The 20,037-nt window shown below is 53.1% G+C and overlaps 6 protein-coding genes across 6 annotated transcripts; 1 reads left to right on the plus strand and 5 right to left on the minus strand.

Annotated features, from left to right (window-relative positions):
* Positions 1-492: 492 nt before the first annotated feature.
* B0T23DRAFT_310763 (uncharacterized protein) lies at positions 493-2,833 on the minus strand (the record flags this gene model as incomplete). Its single annotated transcript, XM_062834604.1, has 3 exons — positions 493-601; positions 678-816; positions 889-2,833. The coding sequence occupies 3 exons, from the start codon at positions 2,831-2,833 to the stop codon at positions 493-495; spliced, it is 2,193 nt and encodes a 730-aa protein (XP_062696324.1).
* Positions 2,834-8,043: 5,210 nt separating this feature from the next.
* B0T23DRAFT_403112 (endoplasmic reticulum vesicle transporter-domain-containing protein) lies at positions 8,044-9,634 on the minus strand (the record flags this gene model as incomplete). The annotated part of the gene is made up of 4 exons (XM_062838745.1): positions 8,044-8,217; positions 8,294-9,080; positions 9,159-9,339; positions 9,442-9,634. 4 exons carry the CDS (start codon positions 9,632-9,634, stop codon positions 8,044-8,046), a joined length of 1,335 nt encoding a protein of 444 aa, XP_062696325.1.
* A 1,352-nt stretch (positions 9,635-10,986) lies between these two features.
* Positions 10,987-13,559, plus strand: B0T23DRAFT_439266 (uncharacterized protein; the record flags this gene model as incomplete). The annotated part of the gene is made up of 2 exons (XM_062840682.1): positions 10,987-11,867; positions 12,084-13,559. The coding sequence occupies exons 1-2, from the start codon at positions 11,214-11,216 to the stop codon at positions 13,557-13,559; spliced, it is 2,130 nt and encodes a 709-aa protein (XP_062696326.1). The 5' UTR covers positions 10,987-11,213.
* A 191-nt stretch (positions 13,560-13,750) lies between these two features.
* B0T23DRAFT_100242 (Per1-like-domain-containing protein) lies at positions 13,751-15,426 on the minus strand. Its single transcript, XM_062831685.1, has 4 exons — positions 15,115-15,426; positions 14,951-15,002; positions 14,064-14,844; positions 13,751-14,000 (listed from the first exon to the last, which is right to left on the minus strand). The coding sequence occupies exons 1-4, from the start codon at positions 15,259-15,261 to the stop codon at positions 13,943-13,945; spliced, it is 1,038 nt and encodes a 345-aa protein (XP_062696327.1). The 5' UTR covers positions 15,262-15,426; the 3' UTR covers positions 13,751-13,942.
* A 694-nt stretch (positions 15,427-16,120) lies between these two features.
* B0T23DRAFT_375802 (uncharacterized protein) lies at positions 16,121-16,789 on the minus strand. Its single transcript, XM_062836911.1, has one exon. It carries the CDS (start codon positions 16,546-16,548, stop codon positions 16,213-16,215), a length of 336 nt encoding a protein of 111 aa, XP_062696328.1. The 5' UTR covers positions 16,549-16,789; the 3' UTR covers positions 16,121-16,212.
* On the minus strand, positions 16,749-19,010 carry B0T23DRAFT_354722 (uncharacterized protein; the record flags this gene model as incomplete). Its single annotated transcript, XM_062836137.1, has 2 exons — positions 16,749-17,416; positions 17,504-19,010. 2 exons carry the CDS (start codon positions 19,008-19,010, stop codon positions 16,749-16,751), a joined length of 2,175 nt encoding a protein of 724 aa, XP_062696329.1.
* Between the last annotated feature and the right edge of the window lie 1,027 nt (positions 19,011-20,037).

Genomic DNA, 20,037 nt, shown 5'->3' on the forward strand with positions numbered 1-20,037 from the left:
GAAAGGACAAGCAGGAAAAAAAGCGAATGTTGCTCATAACGTACAGAGTTTTTGGAAAGAATATGTAAATGTAAATGCACAGAGAAATCGAGCTGTCCGCCGTACAAAATCACAGCGGAAGCACTCAACAGCAGTAGCAACAACAACAACGCCCCGTAGCCATGCACCCAGCGCCTTGTAACTCCTTTTCCGAAGACTCTCAAAACGATGGCCCAACCGGATGGGAATTTTTGTATGCTGTATAGAGGAGAAGGGGGGGTGTATGTATAAACGGGTTGTGGGTATATGGAATGGGTATTTGGTGCTTGTTTTTGTGTTAGATGGGATTGAGATGCATTGTCGTTATCGTCAGTTGAGGAAAGATTCCAAGTTTGAGTGTTGGAAGTCGACAAATGAATGCCCTACCGGGCCAGATGGCGAAGAGAACCTAACCAAGAATAAAGTGCCGGGTATAGTCGAAGATAATTGGGAACCGTCGTGCTGTGAGAACGCTCAAGAATGGTTCCACCCAAACAGCGTTTTCCTAGACTTGGACTTGTTGCGTGAGTGTTTCGAGTCTTTCCCGTCTTTCGGATCATCGGCGTATTTTGGTTTGTGAATCCTGTTCCTTGTTGTCAGCCTCCCTATCCCATATTCCCAGCTCGAAGACAGTGAGAAACACGAGGATAAAAACTTACCAGCTGTTTCCAACCATACTCATTCCCTTGGCCTCCGCCTCTCGGTAATACTTGGCACTCTTCTTCAAGTTCTTCTTGCATCCGATACCCTGGGCATAGCAGAACCCAGCTTCCGCTAGAGCGTCCACGTCGCCCCACGCTATATCGTTTCCTTGTCAGCAAATCGACTCCCTCTCGGAAACCCTCACACCAGAAGAGACAGAAGACTTACACCCGGCAATCTCAAAACACCTCAACGCCAAAACCTTGTCCTGCTCAATTCCCCACCCATTCATATGAGACACACCCAACTCGTAAAGCGCCAACGCAAACTGCGCCTTTCTCGCCTTGTGCTCCACCTTATCCACCGACTTTCCTTCCTTTGTCTTGTCGTCATCTTGCTGTAATTCCAAATTGACACTTGCCGCGGCCTTTCTGAGCCATTCTACTCCCTCGCGTTGGTTTGGTCTCATACCCCATCCGTGTCGGCAGGCGAGGGCGTAGAGCAGCATACCCGTGGGATGGCCTTGTTTTGCCGCGTGACGGAGATGCCACGTAGATTCTTGCAGTGCACCCTTTTCGTGCAGAGCAACGGCTTTGGAGACGTGCTCTTCGGCGGTCATTTCGGCCATGGTCTGATGGCCGGTGGCTTGGCCTAGAGAGCGTGTAGCTGTGAGGGTGGCTGCTGTATCGTGCGTAGCAGCGATGGAGGGTGCTGCTGTCGACGTTGGGGTGGCCGTGGGTGTGGCCGTCTTGTTTTGATTGCTATCGGGTGTTGGAGACGTTGACGGTCGGGCGCGCTCGAGGGCACTGTCTGTTGAGAGGCGACCAATGGCTTCTGGCGACGGTTGCCGTGTTGAAGCTGACCTGGGGACCTCGAGGCTTACCTTGCTTTGCTCGGATGGTATCTGCCTGAGGCGGTCTTCGGATAGGCGAGGTCCTACTGAGCTCGATGGCGATGGAGGAAGCTGTCCGGATACGTGAGCACGGGGGAGAAGCTCATTTGAGCTAGGCAACGGAGGCTGCTCGTTGGTAGTGACCTGCCTAAGGGGCGTACCAAACTCAGGCCTCTCGTCTTCCGCCCGCCGAACTGACTTTCCTCGTGGCAATGTGAACTGCACATTGTGGAAGGAGTGGTTACCGTCAGGGTCAGGGAAACCATCGCCGTTCATGCTGACCGGGGTATGCGCCTCATTATCAACCAAGACAAACGACGCATGGCTGTCAGAAGACGGCTGGCGAGCTGGAAACTCGAAGGAGGGGGTTTCTGCCCGACTCATGGGCATGGACAAGTTCATAGATGGTTTTTGCAGTCCGGACATGTCCGATGCAATAGAGGGCGACCGTTGACTGCGGCCCATAGGAGACAGGATGCTGCTGCTGGTAGACATCTTGCGGGAACCCTGAGAGACCTGAGAGTGAAACGATGTTCCCAACGAACCAAGCCCATCCTCGTCAGTCGGTTCCAGGGGCGAAGACATCATGCTCGAGGATCGCTTGGGGAACAAAGGGCGAGGTGGCAGCAGGCCACCCTGTACGTGCTCCGGCGAAGTCATAGCCCGAGTCAAAGTCGGTGCCGACGGTGGTGAGCGCGCCATGCTCTCTCGGGTTCCCATGGCCGAAGCCGATCGTCGCTCAATTTCGGGGCTGCGGTCGAGGGGCTGGGGCGATTCCTCCCTACGGGCTCCGATTCCGAAAGAGATCTCTCCTTCTACGCTTTCGGCATCGAGGTTCGGTCGAGCGGGCATCGGAACGGACGACTCGATTGGGGTGGGTGGGATGCGGCTCATGCGCGGGTGCATCGACTTGGGTCGGTTGCTCACGTCCTCGTCCACCTCGTGTCTCAGGCCCAGGCCGACGTTGTGCTGCGGTGTGTAAGCCTCATCGCTTCCAGAGTCTTGGGATAGGGAGCGAAAGTATTCGGAACGGCCTTGTACAATTAACGGGCTATCGGTAGTTAGAGGCGGCAAACGGCTCAAGCGCCGGCCCTGCCTTGCGCTCTCTTCAAGTTGTTTGGCAAGCAGCCGGCTCTGCATGGCAAAAGCATCCAGAGGGGAGAGCTCCGGGGGCGCCTCGCCGGCGACATGGAGTCGAGGGGATCTCAGTGGCCTTGAGACGGACATTGCTGACTTGGACCGTATGTCGAGCTGCGCTGGACGGCGTGGTGTGGACGACATGATGGATTCTGTGTCGGCCGTGTCGGAACCCATTGGATGTTTGTTCCGTAAGAAGTCGAGAAGGCCGAGAGAAGTTTCCTAAGTCGGTGGGTATGGATCCGAGTATAAAGGTCGGATTCTGGCGAGTCGGCCAAGAGGCCGCAACGTCACAGCGAGAGTCGAAAGTGTAGATTTCGAACTAAAGACGGTGCATCAAGTATGAGGAGGTCGAGTTTGAACGACGGACAGGTAGCGAGCGTGGTGTTGGTCTGTGGTTAGGCCGTGTGGTTCAACGAGCGTTGTTGCCGTCGTCGAGTTCGAGGACAGGCAGAATCGGTGGGTATCCCGGATAGTAATGCAGATGCAGGGACTCGAGGATCCCTATTCTCCCCTTTCGTCGAATGGACTCGTTCGAGAATGGAGGGGGGTGGCAAGCGAGTGTCGGGTGGTGTGCGTCAAAGCAGGTTTTCCGATGCTGGAGAAGGGCGCATTCGAACGGTCGACCTGACACGGGGTAGCTGTCGTGCTTGGTGAGGTAGGTCGACGATGACGGGACGACAGCGAATCAGTCCTAGCAGTGGCCCATGGGGGGGGGGGTGTGGTGGACTGGAATCTGGTGGACGGGGAGTCGCAGCGATCGACAACGAGTGACTATAATTTAATTCGGACGGGGGGGTTTTTGTCGAGGATATGATGGCCGAGGGTAGTGAAGGTGGTTGAGGAATTGCGACTCGGCTCTCGGATTGACTCGCTCGTCTCTCGTTCGGCTCTCGACTGGAAGCGAATGGATGTCGTCCTTGGTATTCTCCTAGGTTAGGTAGGAAGAATGGGAGGAGACGTGTGTATAGAGGAGGAGGAGGAGGGGGACCTCGAGGGTTTGCAAGTGATGGTGGTAGTGAGGGTCGGGTACCTCTAGGGATGAAAGAAAAAAAAAGACAAGACAACGACAGGGACACCAAGGTACTCCGAGTCGTGGAGGAGAAGGGAAAAAAGGTAGTGTAGGTAGACAAGGTAGGAATTAAACAGGGGGACACCGGTTGTTTTGCCCGAGGAAAGGGAACAACAAAGTCAAAAAGACATCGATGGAGTCGAAAAAGTAACAATGGATGGAAGTAAAGTGGACATGCATGGGCGAGCGAGCAGAAAGTGGAATTGGGGAATCTCGAAGCCCATTTGCTTGTTCTTTGCAATTGTCATCCCAACTCTCTCAAGGTTCAAGGGAAGTTCATCTCTGTGGGCAGAGAGAGGCATCCATGGACGAACGGGTCTGGCGGGTCCCTGAGAAAAACGGTCTGTTAGGCCACGAGCGGGCCAACACTACGGGACCAATGACGGGGGCACCTTCACCCACTAACTGACACCACTGTAACCTCGTCTCAGCGCGTCTGATGCACACCCTTTGGTTAGCACGCTAGCGTTCGGGCATCGAGTGGGTTCATCTGGGGATATTAAGTGGGCCGGATGGGCGGGCGAATATTGCGGCTAGGCTGTTCACGGTAACATGTCTGTAATTGTGTTCCAAAAATGAAGGGCGCTAGAGTGGAACAGGAATAGCTGTGTGGATGGCGTTCCCTCACGTTCCTGAAAGCATTCGAGATTGTGGAAGACGATGCAAGACACCCTCTTACTGTTGTCATTCGCTAGTAAGGTACTACATACTTGCATAAGGTAATGAGTACTAGTGTAGGTACATACACGCTCTTACGTGAAAAATACAACCAGAGGTAGGTACCTACCTACCTACCTACCTACCGACAACTTGACTGCAGTGATTTTCCATGCATGATTTTCCTTTGTCGTCAACTCCAGCGACTCGATAAGTATCCTCCACTCTCCAGGACTTGATCTCCAGAAACGGTCGAACATCTGCATCTCGAAACCACGCAACATCCACCGGATTAAGCCCCATCTCTCCAAGATCTGCAATGGCATCACCGGTCCCCCTTTTCTCCACGTCTCTCTTCTGATACATGGCAGCCTATCTCTTGACCCCTCAAATGCATCTCGCAATAGGTAGAGGTAGGGGCTCTATACAGTATTTTCATAGAGGTACTAGACCGACCTGACCACACCGACAACGGCACAATGGCGCCCCCCTCATCACGATACACTATGTAATGTGGCACATAGATACAGAAATAGTACACTAGAGGTACTCATCGCATTCGAATGTCCAGCACATCCGTTGGGTTCCGTCATGCTTCAAAGCAGTGCAACATGACTCCAAAATCCTCAAACCTCTTGCATGGCGCCAAGCAACTCTAGATGTGGTCCATTTCTCCTAAACGGCCCCCTGGTCTCCCCATTTGACGTCTCGACCAGGGGCATTGCTTGCGGCTTATAAGACAATAGAACCCCTATGGTCGGAAAATGCACGTCTTTGGGGCCGGAAATTGTTTGGCTGTCAGGTGCCCATCTCTCCTGCATGAAGCATTTTTTGAACTGTCGGTCTCGCTCGGGATTTGTTGAAACAACGTCGATGATGCTTCACATGGCTTTTCTTTTTTGTTGGCACGGTAGCAACCAGAGGTAGACCGCGAGAGAGCAGAGAGTTACAGAAAGCCTTCCGGTTATGAGCGCTCATTGATCCGTCGCCCAGAGTCAAGCCTTTGTCCCTTTCTCCCTTTTGCTCGGCCAAATCTCGTTTTCTCTCAAAACTGATCAGTCAAGTCACGGCCGACCGTCCGACGGCCCCGCTCGGGATGATACGCGATCGGATTCCCGATGCGATCCATCTATCCACTAATCTCTCAACCAACACTTGACAAGAAAAGAAACGAAACGACTACGGCAAAAACAATTAAAAAAAGAATTCGAGGTACACAACACATGCAAATCTGTTTGCTGCCTCCATCATTGCCTCGTGGCACATGGCACAGGGATAGATAGAACCCGCCAACCCAATCTCGTGTCGATGTCGTGCACTGATGGAAGACTGGAAATGAGGGACCCCTTCCCGTCCGGTTACACGTGGGAGATGGTTGGAGGCACTGGGATCTTGGTTAATGAGCCCTATGATGAGGTTTATAAGTAGGGACGCGGTAGGCCACGGCAGGGAGATGAAGCACCTCTTTTGGTAGAGATGAACACCCATGATATCTTCTTGGCTTCATCAGCACTTTTGATGACCTCTTTCGTTTCTTGTCCAACGTTCCTCAAGAATGCCGCTGACGCTGTCGTGGTCAACTTAACACAAGCATAGCCGCTGCCGCTGCCGCTTTGTACTTACCTGTAGCCACTGCACCGAGAGCAAACACGGGTTTTGCCACCACGTCGCCATCAGAGATCAAACTCAGCAGTACCGTCAAGGGAAAGAGAGAAAAAAGGAAAGAATGGAAGAACAGAAGCAAAGAACAGCGACAACGAAAACGGACAACAACAGTTCAACATGGCAGGGGTTCTCCACGATTTCCATTGAATGCAGCACTCACGAAAGCGCAATGTAGTCTTCAGCGGGACCTGCATCATTCGCTGCGTGCTGCATGCCATGCGCACAGCGCTGTCATTTTGCGATGCGAGTGCTGAAACGAGATGAACTGGACACCAAACAGAAGGGAAGTTCGGATCTTTTTCCCATGGCCGCTAAGCCCTTTTGGGATATCCGTTCGTCTTCTTATGATTTTGTTGTTTTCTTTTTCTCTCCTTGCTCTCACCGGTACGAACGAGACACCGTCGCAACGACCCGATTTCCCGATCCTTTTCAGATCTCCAGCTTGAAAATCAAAATCTAGACCGAGATCCTCCAAGTCTAAAAGTCTGAGAGTCTTTGCCAAGTAGACAAAGAAGAGGGAGAAAAAATGCGGGAGAGTCCAGGTCTGTCATTTGCTACAGTACAGTATGTATACCTTTCAAGGTCCATCAGGCAGCTTTTACCATGCAGCTTCTTGCAGTTTGCTGGTGCTAAATCTCGAACTTGTCTGATATTCAACATGTCGTCTTCAATTACAAGAACAATGCAAAAACACTTTGCGCCTTCCATCATCTAATTGCCCACGATGGAAGTCTTCAGACATCCAAACTGAGATCTAACCGAGCAACTGAACCTACAGAAGGCAGAGTAACACCTAAGTACCTCCAGCTCTACCCAAACCAAACCAGAACCCTCATCGTGATTTGCCACGTTAACCATCACAAGCAAGCATGGCGAGGTCTGACGATGTCTGAGGTAACTTTAATCCAGAGACACCCAAGCCAAGACACACAAGACAAACAAGCTGCTGTCTGCCGAAAACATACTTCTGCCAGGCACAAAACATGTACCAAGGTAGGTAACCAAAGCATACGAACCTCGTAGAAGATCGAACGACTCAAAAAAGGGCAAAGTATAATCTAGCCACTCCTCATGTCCAACAATCCAAACCGATTTAACCGATTTAACTAACACGATCAATCCGATCTAATCGTGGCGAATGTTTTTTAGTTTCCTGCTGAGCTTAGTGTAGTTAAGTACACTACCCAACAGCCAACTTGCACTGCACAGCCCTGTTCTAGGCAGTCTCGCGAGTGGAGTTTGACGTTTTCAGCCGCAACACCGGCGGCACTCCTCCTCTGCACACAGGCATCGAGCTGTTCACGAAAACAGATACATAGAAAACAGTGTACAATATGACGACCCAGACTATCGGGTCATGAGTGATCGAGATTGAATTCAGTCCGTATCCAGACTCGTGGTGGCCCCTGTTTCGGACCGAACTCTCCGGCCCTTTTCAGGTACCTTGTTCCTTACCTTACCTACCTTCCAAGCTGCCAGGCACATGCTGCGTACCGATCCCTCCGATCCGTGCCCCACCCGGATCCGACTGGGGGTCCACATCGGCGTGCTTTGAGTACCTGTAGAGGCAGTGTAGCTTACACCGTCCGGCCGGGTCCCGGGTAGTCGGGCTCGTTCGTTTGGGCTGGGGTTAGGGTGGTTTGGATGGTGGTTTCAAGGGGTTCAGTTTGTTTTGAAACTGCCTGACCTTTACTTTGGGTATACTCGTCCAGATATAGGGTAGGGAGGGTATCATGGAGGTTCACATCGCATCAAAACCAGCGACGCTCATCATGCAGGGAAATCAATTAGCACCGTGAACAATTCTGCTGTATGTACCCAAGTAGATTCAGATAAACTTCAATAAATCTCAAAAAAAAGGAAATATTTGCAACTTCTCCCGCCTGTAGACACAACCAACCCATCAATCTATACCTACCTCTGCTTTTTCACCTCCCTTGACCAGCAGATATCCATGTGTTTAGTTATCCTTGCTCCTCAGCTTCTTCAACCTCACCGTGCCCTCAAACAAGCCTCTGTCTACCGCCGCCGCAACGGTCAAGGTACCACCCACGACCGCGCAAAGACCAGCCAAGAAGCCAAGGAAGGACTTGGCGCGCTCTTCGCGGTTGACCACCTTCATGGGGGAGATGTCCTATGGCCCACTTTGTTAGCACTCATCACCACCACCATATTATAAATCCACACCCAGATAGGTATGGGGGACTTACGTAGGAGAAAAACACGCCCGGAATACCTCCCCTACTGTGCAACCGCTCACCATGACCCTCCTTCGAATCATCACCTCCTGTCAAGCTGCGCTTATGGCTGGTAACGCTATACTGATGCGTCTCCATGCTTCCATCTGATCCGTACCCATACGCGCCCAGTCCAACACTGTGGTCCTGCTCCCAAGTCGCCTTGTTCTGCGCCGCCTGCTTCTCCCAGCCCAAAGGCAAGTAGCTGGTGGGAACGATCTTGACAAAGTACATGAAGTTGTAGTTCGGATCGTCCGTCTCCTGCTTGGTGTTGTCCAGGGGATTCAAATGGTGGTTCGTCCACAGCGTGTTCTTCCCATTACCACCCAACTTGCGAACCAAGTCGTCAGGCAGCTGGGGACCGAATCGCAACGAGTGAATGATGTGGCTGAAGGAGTGGCCGCCAGGGACGGGCGTGCTCCACCACTGCGCCAGGTCGTGGACGTGCATGTTGCCGTTGGAGAAGGACCGGCCGGGCGCAATGTGGAAGTTGCCAATCACCTTGTTGACGCGCAGGCCGCCTTCGATGCGGCAGCCTTCGTGGCGCTGCTCGGCCAGCCGCTCCGTGTAGTGCTCCCGCTGGCATTGCTCCATGGTGGCGCCGTCGCCAAAGGCCCATGAGGCTTGGGCGTAGGCTTCGCGCACTTCTTCGCAGGTGGAGCAGCAGCCGGGCTTTTTGGCGTTGTACGGGGCCGGGGCGCCGTAGCATGGACCGCAGTAGGAGGGATCGAGGTGGGTGGCGGATTCGTCGGCGGCGTGGCTGTTGGGTAAGAGGTGTTAGTGGTGGTGCTATTGGTGATAGGTAATGGAAGGGGGAGATGGGTAAGGGAAAACGCACAGAGAAAGAATCTTGGCGTCAATCTCGCCTCCTCCTTCGCTTTGGGGCCTAAGTCTGATCTTCTTGACGCCGTGCTGGACGCCGTGTTGTTGCTCGCCGGATACGTCCATTACGTCGAGGGTCAAGAGTTCGCAGGGTACTTTGGGGAAGGTGATGTTGAGATGGATTTCCATTCGTTCGCCTGTGGGATTCCGTCATGGTCAGCTTCTCTTGTTCCTATCTGTCTTGACTATCCAGCTCTACTGTCTATGGGTTGCTGTTGTTGGGCTAAGTATGTGCGCACCTCGTCCCTTGTCAACCACCAACTCGGGGTGTATCACCACCTTCCTGTAGTCTCTCCATTCTCCCCACGAGAGGAACAAGACAACAAGCAGGGAGACAATGGTGACGATGCCTCCGGATGTTGTCCTGATCCTGGCATCTTCGACTGTTTTTGTAAAAGCGTCGAGCTTGGTGAATCTCGATTTCCCGGCCATCTTGGATCGTCGGCGGGTTTGTTGAAGGTTGCCTCTAGGGGCGGACGGGCTTCGGTGGAATCAGCGACGGCAATGACCCAACTGAATTCTCTGGATATGGACACAGTGTAATGAGCAGGTAGTTCTACCCCTAAGTAGCCGAGGGACGAGGGAATGTTCCAATGGAAGGTTCCACGTGGTTTCGTTGGTGGAGGGGTTCGTTTCCCTTGCTGCCCTGGGTGTTGTTGGTTCCCGTAGAGGGACGGAGCTTGCGCGTCACCAAGCGGGAACGGACGGTACCTCTGCTCAAAGCTCCAGCTCCGGGCTGTTAGTGGAATGTCGACTCTCTAGGTCATCCAGTTGTAGCCTTGTAGCTCGGGCGGGGGACGGGATAGGTGATCTTCACAACTGAAAGACTCCAAATTCCAGAAACGAGGGGCAGCAATCTAACAAACGAATAAGCACTTGATAAGTTCTCGTTGACACTTTTGCTACTTCATCATCATCAATCAATCAATCAATTAACCCTCCGGATTATTTACTATCTTTTAACTGTTAACGAAACGAAACGCTAACGGACCTGAGTTGAGGCCACCTTACACGCTGATTCCCGGTCCGTTTTCTGATTGGTCAGTAAGTCTCCTAGGGATACCCACCACGTCGACCACCCATGATCCTGGGGATGAACCGTCTTGGCGCTGCCAGGGGAAATTTGTCCTGCATGAACCCTTTTTGTCTTTTGTTTTCTGGAACAGTGAGTGATGCCCTTTTTCCAGGAATGGCATGGTGATCAAAACATTGGACTCTGTCCACTTTTGACTCCCGCTTTGTTGCCACGACAACCGTATGTGAAGTCACTGCATCTCTAGCATCTGTTTGCAAAGAATACTGGACCAGATAATGCTAGCCTCGAACAATATGTCCATGTCTGCTCGCCAGCATCAAGCCATCATGGCCTTCCTCAAAAATAAAAAATAAAAATCGAGAACTGACTTTCCCGTAGGTATCACAGGCACAGGTGGAGGTTTCCTCTGGGTTCTATTTTCGCAAAGTCGCAGATGCAATGCTGGTCATTGCCTTGAGGAATTGCCAGCCTTGAACCATGAGCTCTTGCAGGCAATGCAGTCTGGCCAACAGAGGAAAGTCTGAGCCACCACCAGGCTGGTTTAAGTTCTGTTTGCCTCCCACTTTCCTCCTCTTGCTAAGAAAAGGTTGTGAGGCCCTAGAAAGGGCAGATGTTCTTGAAGGAAAGTACAATCATCTAACTTGGACACCAACTGAAGTAAGTTGAAATCTAGGATTTTACCAACCTAATCCACACACCAGTCACTGTCACCAACCATCACAACATCAAGTGTTACGCCAATCCATCATTTGACCGTCCTTCAGCAACTACACCATCACACAATATTGCACAGCTAAATCTTGGTTAATGTCCATTCAACAACATACCCAACATCATTGATCACGACTACAACAGACAAGCATCGCTCCAATCTGCTTCCCACATCAGTTCACCAAAAAGACTACCATAAACAACCAACCCAACTTACCACACAAACACACACTACACTCGGAACTACCAAGCTAACTACCCAAAATGGGCTCCGCCTCTTCCACCGGGGCCGACGACTTCGAGCGTGGCCGGCCGTTGACACGCGCGGGCATCGACGACGAGACCGGTACAGACAATACGAACTACAGCCCTTCCCTCTCTTCCCGTGCCGACAGCAATCAAATTATTTCCAGTCCTCCATATCTTCCATCTTCTCCTCGTCCTCACTTTCGATCTCCCCATTCTACTTCACCTCGTCCTCGCCCTCGTCATCGCTCTCCTCCTCGTCCTTTTTCTCGTTGTCCCCTTTCTCTTCGTGCTAGTTTTCCTCCTCGTACGGGCTTTCCATCAGGTTTCGCCCCCAGTTTCTTTGAGCGTGCCACTGCTGCCGCCAGAGCCGCCAACCTGGCGGCCAACAGCCGTCGTGGCAGCTCACCTAGCTCGTTCGACGAGCGTGAAGTTCCCTCCCCCTCCTCTCGTGACTCTTCTCGACCCTCAGCCCGCTTAGCCCGCTACTCCGCTGCCCCGTCACCAGATGCCCGCCCCATCTATTCTCCCGATCTTCGAGATTCCAATTTACCTTTTCCTTCCTTTCCTCCTCCTCCTCCTGCAGCTAAGCCACGCAACGCGGCGCCCTACGGCTTCAATTATCCTCCTTATTCTGCCTCCAACAACAACAACAACAGGAACCAACACTCGGTGGAACCTTAGTACGACACCGAAAGCGAAAGAATTGCATTCGAACTCCGCAAGCGAGGGGAAATGGCGCAACTGAGAAGCCTCGAGCGCGACGGACGAGATCCGGCGGATTTACAACATTTTGAGGGGTGTATCCGTGAACAAGGGTACGCGCTTCGCCCGTTTATGGGCAGGTTATCGACGACAGATGGCTGGGACTATGAAATGGGGTTGAAGGCATTGCCGGAGTGCTTGATTGCAGACAAGGAATGCTGGCGGGCGTTGGATCCGTCCAAAACGGGGGCGAAGGAGGGATTTGGACGTCCCAATTTTGACGTGTGGGTGGAGAAGGAGTTTACGAGCGTTGTGCTGTGTGTGGCGGATAAGAGGAACAAGTGTAGGGGGGTCATAGTGCGGTACAGGATTGATGAGAGGATGCATGAGGTGAAGGAGGCGGAGGGACTGGATCTTGATTTGGGGTTCGATGTGGGTACGAGTGGGAAGGGGGCTCCGGTTTGGAAGAAAGGGGTGCTGGGGTTGAAGGTAATTGACTTTTGGAGGCCGGGAGTGGGGGATAAGGAGTTGCAGGCTGCGCTAGGAGAGACAACTAGTGATGTCTTTGGACTACTCGAGGACGTGGATGCTATTCAAATTCACGGTGGCGCGGGGCCGTCGATGAGCGGGAATGTGGAGTATCCGATCGATGCGAGAATGAGAAGGTACTTGGACATGGAGGAGAATGTCCAAAGGCTCGCGATGGAGCTGGGGTATGAGCAAGTAAGTGAGGAGCAAAAGCCAATGGGTGTGCGGTGGGTGTTGGAATTTCCGCGAGACGCGTTGGACGACTTATTCAGGATTATGGACAAGTTGTCGAGGAACAAGCTTGAGGAGAAAGTATGGAAGGAGAGGGAGAGGAAAATCGAGTTTGAAAGGTGCGCAGAGGAGGAAGAATTCAAGGTTGTCAATGAGGCTGGCGCCGGCGGAACAAAGTATGTGGAGGATGCGGGCGTGGCTGCGGATTTGATGGACATGGCCCTGCTTAATGAGATGGAACGACGTGGCTTCCAAGAGGTCCGCACCAGGGCCGACGACGCCAGACGCATGCCGATATCTACAGGTGATCTGCCGGTCCGGAACAGTGGAGGCGGCTTGGGACCAGTGCTGTTTTCTGCTAGCCCCTCGCCGTCGGGCAGCGTGAACTCTGACACGGATCGCAGCATAGTGCTTCCTTGGGAGGAAAACCCCGGGTTGCGTGGGAGAGCTATCTTGCGATACATCGAGAGAGATAGCCCAGAGTCTGGGGAGGTGGACGGAACCCGGTCGGAAGACGCTATCCCCGAGCAGTCAACCATGTTGGAGCACAAGGAGAGCACCAGTCCAAAGCCCGGCCAGGAGGAGGAAAGCAGGTCGGAAGGCGACAGCATGTCTAGCCCGGAAATCGCAACACTCTTCAAGGACGAGCAGTCTTCGGATGATGAGATGTTTCTAGATGAAGAGTCTTCCTCGGAAGACGCCGACGACGAGGGAGACAGATATCACCTCTCTGGATCTAATAGTCCGGAGAACAAGCCGACTCTTGTTGAAGGCGTCGATGTCGATGCCGAAAAAGCTGGGGGTTCTCTTGATGGAAACAAGGATGTCGATGTCAGTGTCAGGCCTGTTTATCCTTCCGATGAGGATTCTCCTCATGATGACGCCTCGGATGATGAATGAGGTTGTCGATTTGGCGGCTGTTTATCATGAAGATTCTTCTGGTGACGAAAACGATGTTGACTAGGAAAGTCAGGCGGATGAGAACAAATAGGGTGAGAAGCCAGACGAGGACGATGCCAGGCTGCGCTTGCTCGATTTGCTTGGTGTCAACAGAAGTGCTTCTCCGGACGACGAGAATGAGACCAAGAACAGTGAAGCGAAAGGAAGCCATTGGGGTCCGGGAGGAGTGTTATGGTCTTGGGTATTGGTGTGAAAACATAAAATCGTCGTTCTCGTCAGCGTCGCGTGTATCAATCCTCTGGATATAGCGTAAACAAACATAATGTCTATTCCATTCTGTCAGCGCTCTAACTTGCTGTACACTGTCAACTTCTCAAACCCTCCTAAGACTTGAGCCTCTCGCTCCTCGCCATGTCATCCTGCGCGTCTTTAACCAAGAAACTGTGACATAATCGTTAGCTTCCATCTCCCTTTTAGCTTCAGTCAACTGGATAAGATACTCACTTATACCAAATAATCGTCGGCACAATGGTGCCCGCATGCCACAAACTATGCGCATCCACACTCCCCCAAAGCGGCGGGAAATCCAACAGTTCCAAACTCATGGCCACCAACACCCACGCCACCACAATACCCGGCCACGCCGCCCACCCCTTTTTCTGCTCCCGGTACCTGGTCCACGAATACCAACTCCACAGCAGATTCTGCACCGCCCCGACCGCCACGTTGGCCGCCATGTTATACGTGTAATCCCACGCCCACATCTTCAGGTACGTGACATGCGCCACATACATCAAAATGCACAAAGCCGTCCACAGTCGCAAAAGCGACTCGCGGCGCGGCGTGTCCTTCTTATCCAGCCTAAAGATGCGCACAACCGTATAATACAGTCCGTACAAAACGTTGGCGCCCGCAGCGAAATAGTCGAGTTGTTCGGTAACGGGGAAATCCCTTGTGTGAAAGACGGCGCTGAAGAACCACGAGGCCATGCCGACGTAGGAGAGCAGGATGTACCATTTCCGTAAGGGGTAGGAGGGCGGGATGTTGGGGAGGATTTTGGTGTAGAGGCCTTGGTAGTGGGCCCAGAAGTTGCCGAGCGAAAAAAGAACGGAGAGAGGTTCTTGCATCCCGAGAAAACGGATAAAGGGCCATTTACCGTGGTATTGGACGACTGGGTGAGGGAAGGGGGGAGGAGATTGGGAGAGGCGCGAGGAGGTGGTGAGGTGTTGGCACGTGTAGTCGCATTCGGAGGGGCAGGACCAGAGGAGGAGACGGCGGTGGAGGGCTGCAAGCAGTTAGATCGTGCCGTTGGTGTTGACGACAAAGGTAGCGTAGGTAGCTAGATAGTGGATGAGGAAGAGGGAAGGGGAAGGGGAAAAGGGAAGACGTACGAATGGGCGTTTGGTGTTCAGCGTCCGGACCGCAGTTTTCGCGTTCGCAGACCTAGTTAGTAACAGTATAACGTCAGTCAGTTTCTCTCTTTCTGTCCTGGGTTCCTCTTTGTCTGTCTAGAGCAAAGCTGTTTTTATTCCTCCCAGGTTGGAAGACAACCAACCCTTATACACTCTTGGAATTCAGGTAGCCGATCGCCAATGGACGCCGCAACGGGTGTGGCTAGCGCGACGAAGCCTAACAGGAGCAATTGTTGTATCGACAGGAAGCTGGGAGCCCCGCCCCGTTTAGATGTGACGTTGAACTTCATTGTGTGGGCATTGGATGGCGGAGTCGAGTTCGATGGTGGTTGCGATTTGGGTCTCTAGTGTCAGGTTGGAGGGGAGCTTCGGGCTTGGAGGACGGGAGGGAGACGCGTGTGATCGGGCGCGGTAGGAGCTTGATGGTTCGATAGCTCGACAGCTCGAGTTCGGGGTCTCGGGGTGTTGCGTCAGACCGAATACCTATCGAGTCTAGGTAGCTAGCGGCGGTTGAGAACTTCAATTACGACCACAAGTTGAAGTGTGAAGCTGTAGAGAAAGGCGTCGACGTAGCCAGCAGTGTCGAATGAAGATGTAATCGATCCGAACCCCGGAATTCGGATGCCGCGGTTGGCGTTGGCATTCAGCGGGGCAACGCTAATAAAGATGAATGAAAGTCTCCGGGCGGGACAAGGCGCAGGGGCGGGCGGCAGCACTACATATGTAACCCCACTCAGGGCACTGCTGTCCCGCTTCGGGCGGGAGGCGCCGAACAGCTGTGGGTCCAAGCGTCGCCTTGCTGGGCAGCGGGCAACAACACGTCAAACTCCGGAGGCCGGGACCGGGGCCGGGGCCGGGGCAGTATGTACTTCTGGCGAGGACTTGGTGGATTTATCAAGATCCGGTGAGAGTTTGAGGACGACTGTGTGTAATGCGATTTGACTGTGTCCGGATTGGAACTCTACTAATGTAAGACGTGTGTAGGTATTTTTGGAGTCTTGTCTCACAAGTCACATTCCTGGGCTGTTGGTCCAATGTTACTGGATGATTGAACAAAAGGGGGGATGTAGAGAGCGAGTAAGATGGGTAAGTCACCAAGCTGCAATGTTGAGCTATATGCGAGTATAAGCCTTTAATGATCGAACAATGTGCGCTAGAGACGAGTATTGCAAGCTCAAATGTGTCTGAGTAAATAAAATATCTGCGTGATATGAGAATCTAAGTAGGCTAGAAGAAAGAAATTAGATATGCTGTGAGGTGAGTTTCGCTATTGACGCCGTTCCATGTGGCAAGTACATGACCAAAACCCGTGAGGGAGAAAAAAAGAGGAGAGAAAGATACCAATCAGTCGCCATGTACTGTTTCACCATGGTACGGTTGATTGTACAGAGAGTAGAGCGAAATAAAGAGGTCCGTCCCAAAGACAACAAAAGTCCAAAAGAAAAAGAAGAAAAGATACCAAGTATGCAAAGAAAGAAATGTCTCGCGGCACAATAAGTAAATGAAGCCAGTGCCACCACGTTGCGTACTGACTGTGAGAAGTCACTGGTAGCAACTCTCCAAGGATATTCATCCATCCTCCTCCTTTAATACAAACGTCTGCTGCATGCGGATGCCACCAGACATATGCCTTCATAAACGCCATGAACCCCGACTTTCTCCGCCGGCCATGCAGTAGTAGGTAAGGAGAAACACTCTCATAACGCCGTTCCTCCGTAAAGCATAATCATACGCAAGAACACCCCATCCCAGAAGCAAAAGAAATGGAAGGAGGAACTTAAAACGGACTCCCAGACCTCCTCCTCCCGCCCTCCCCACCCCTCCGTCTGCTAAACTCCCTTAACCGCTGCCTCAAATCCGCCATCCTCCCACCTCTTGTTGTCTCGCTTCCGCTGCCACTTCCACTTGCACTTCCACTTCCAGTACTGTTGGTCCTGCTAGCCTCTGGTCGGGGTCTCTGGAGCTCACTGATCGACTCCTGGCTCCGCCTCCCGCCACGCATCTGCCCTTGATTCATAGCCTGCTGCATCATCGCAGCTGGTCCACGACCAAGCATCCCCAGATCTACACTCTGTCCGTGTCCCGGTCTTCGGATGTGGCTGTGGCGAGTAGCAGAGAAGGTAGAGGTAAAGCTCAACGGCGATCCCAGCCTGGCAGGTGGTTGGGCATTGGATTCTTCCTGTGGAGGTGGGGCGACATGGAAGGGAGTAAAGCCGAGGATTGCTGGCATGCTGATGGAGCTGGGGAGGCCCTGTGCCTGTGGCTCAGATGGGGTTGGAGCAGCAGCGAGATCGGCACCGGTGGAAGTAGACCTTGGGATAAACAAGTCGTCAAATCGGTGGCCTAATGTTGAACTGAATTCGGTTGAACTTCGGCCTCTGGTAGTGCTGGAGGTGGTGGTGCCCTCTTCTACCTTTGGCCTGGAGTCTACTGCTGCTGCTGCTGCTGCTGCTGCTACGGAATCAGGAGCAGGAGCAGGAGCAGTCTTCTTTCTGTGGTCTCCACCCTGCGAATGCGTGTTCCTCCGCTTACCAGGCGCACTGGATCGGCTGAGTCTTACGGGGCTTTGGAGTCTGCCTGTTGTCGGCCGGCTATGTTGACCCGGGAGGGAATGGGAAATCGTCTGGCCCCTTTTGCGAGTGGTGATTGCGCCGATTGCGGCGGCAAGGGAGGCTGACGAGGAAGGACCATAGCTTCGCGGTTGGGCTGGTTCAGGGTCGTCAAGGTCTGCTTGTCCAGCGGATCTGGGGAAGGGGCCGAATAATGGAGAGCCAAGACGGCCCCGTAAAGGTTCCTGATCTGCGTCATGTGGCTGCCGTTGTGGGATGGGAATGGGTTGTAGAGCTTCAAAGATGCTTAGACTTGATCTCGTCAACTGTGCCAATGGCCCTTGTGGCTGCATGTGCTCAGATGTGGACAACGTAAGAGACATGGACATGTCCCCTGTCGCAAACGGCCGCTCCGCCCTGGGCGTCTGGACAGATTGCATCGGAGTTACGCTTCGAGAGAGGAAGCGGTGGTTCTTAGCTGCCGCTGCCGCCTTTTGACGGCATAACTCCCTTAGCTGTGCCCTCGTGGCTGCTTGCGTATGCGGCCAGCACATGAACGTCCCGGCCCCCTCGGCGCTCCCACCGGCAGTGCTCCTTTGCGCTTTCGACCCCCGCCAGGTGCGAACGGCTTCGCGGGCAACTCGTGCGCACACTCCTTCCGGTGGAATGCAGTTCTTGCCCATGCGAAACGGCGTGACTTTGGGGTCTTGCAGGTAGAGGGAGTAGTAAGACCAGAGGTGGTCGTTCATCGGCTTGGTCCAGGGGACTTTCTTTCTCGGTAATTTCGATTGGAGGTTGGCTTCCTTGGGGGTGGTGGGGGTGGTGGTGGATAATGGTTGCAGGGTCTCGGTTGGTTCGTCAAGGTCAAGAAGACCTGCCGTGCCGAAATCATGTAGAGTGTCCTCCTTCCCGTCGAGGGAGGCGATTTCAAGGTCGCATTCGTCGGTTTCGTCGTCTCCGGAGAGTTGAGACCATTGGCTCGGAAAGGAGTCGCTGGTCTGGGTGGACTGGGACGTTGATGGCCTGCTTATGTCGTCGTCATCCTCTTCAGGTGTTGACTCGAAGCTACTGGTTGAACCAAGGGTCCAATCCGGGTATCGACGGGGTGTTAATGCTGGTAGCGCCATGGTGGTTGGTACTGGTGTCTTTGGTCCTGCGTCTGAATACGCCCTGGCCCGGGGGATTTGCAAAGACAGGGAGTCTTGATGGGGTTCTGGAGAGAAGGGACGCATGGTAAAGTCCTCTGGGTCTGACTCTGGCTCTTCGATACTGGGGATGGCGAGGTCTGCTGCTGCTACGGAAGCCAGGAATTGCTGTGACGCAGCGAGCTGGTTCGAAGTGGTGCGTCTCTTGACTTTGAGACGGGGTCTGGGAGGCGAAGGAATTTGGGGAAAGCCGTCATGTTCTGGAATTAGGTTTATAGGCGTCCTTGGTCCTTCGCTGGCGTCGGGAAGTTCGAGCGCGACGGCATAGCGAAAGTCGCGTGGCATTGTTACACGCCCGGAGGAATGTTGTTGGTCCATTATGTCTTATACAAGCGTCATGCGGTAGTGGGTTGGGACGGAAAGAGCAAGGGATGAATAAAAGGGTAGTAATAAGTTGAAACAGGCGCGAGCGAGGTCGGCAACGAGGACTCGATGGCGCGGCGAATGTGGTGTTGAGCAAGTCGAGTGTTGCCAAATGAGTGGTGAAAAGGTACCAAGGGAAGGGCGACAGGAGAGGGAGATCCCAGACGGTTGATAGTCGGCGCGAGCCGTCTCTTTGTCGCAAAGGCGGTCGGTCGGTCGGTCGGGCGGTCGGTCGGTCTTTGTTGATGTTACGCGACGCGACGACCTGGCCGTCAAGGTGTTGTGGATGCGATGCGATGCGATGCGATACAAAACAAAAGAGATGAAATGGCGGACCAAATGGGGATGGCTGGGGTGCGGCAGGCAGAGAGGCCGAATTGGCGGAATTAAAGGAACCAAGGACGTACTATGTACGTGTACAAGTAGGAAAAAGCAAAAGGATTGATGGGCAAGGCAGAAGTACCGACTGTAGAGAGGAAGATGGGTGTAGTACTGTGCCAATTGTTATGGTGAAACACGATGTGGCCGTGGTCGTGGTCCGTCGTGATCGGCGTAAGTGGTAGTCGGCGTGGTCGGCGTGGCTCGTTATCGCGTTCAAGTTGTATTGTCGTTGCGTCTGCAAGGGAAGAAAGAGGGGACTGAGCTCGAGACTGCTGCAGTGTCGGATGGTTGGGGGAAATTAGGTGTTGGTTGTTGTTGTTGTTGCTGGTGTTTGGTGTCGTCAAGGTGAACTTTGCGGAAAAGAGCGAGTGTCGGAGTGAAAGGGTCAATCAATCAATCAATCAATCAAGTGAGCGGAAGGTCTCAGTCGCAAGTGCGTGCGGGCGGCCGTCTTTTGCTGCCAACTTTCTTGTCTTGAGATGGAATATGGAAGCGGGTGGATGATGCGACCAAAACGCTGGGGTTTGTGGGAAATGCGCCAGAAGCGCGCACCTATAACTGAGCGAGT

The sequence above is a fragment of the Neurospora hispaniola genome (genome assembly GCF_033458365.1).
Source record: "Neurospora hispaniola strain FGSC 10403 chromosome Unknown B0T23scaffold_2, whole genome shotgun sequence".
Lineage (NCBI taxonomy): Eukaryota > Fungi > Ascomycota > Sordariomycetes > Sordariales > Sordariaceae > Neurospora > Neurospora hispaniola.

What these genes read in the sequence shown, in the direction of transcription:
- B0T23DRAFT_100242 (XM_062831685.1), bottom strand. Translation starts at nt 15,261, where the DNA reads ATGAAGTTCAACGTCACATCTAAACGGGGCGGGGCTCCCAGCTTCCTG. An exon ending in TGAACACCAAACGCCCATTC is followed by an intron (nt 14,845 to 14,950) that starts GTACGTCTTCCC and finishes AACTGCTTGCAG; the next exon opens with CCCTCCACCGCCGTCTCCTC. An exon ending in CCGACGATTATTTGGTATAA is followed by an intron (nt 14,001 to 14,063) that starts GTGAGTATCTTA and finishes ATTATGTCACAG; the next exon opens with TTTCTTGGTTAAAGACGCGC.
- B0T23DRAFT_375802 (XM_062836911.1), bottom strand. Translation starts at nt 16,548, where the DNA reads ATGGATGAATATCCTTGGAGAGTTGCTACCAGTGACTTCTCACAGTCA.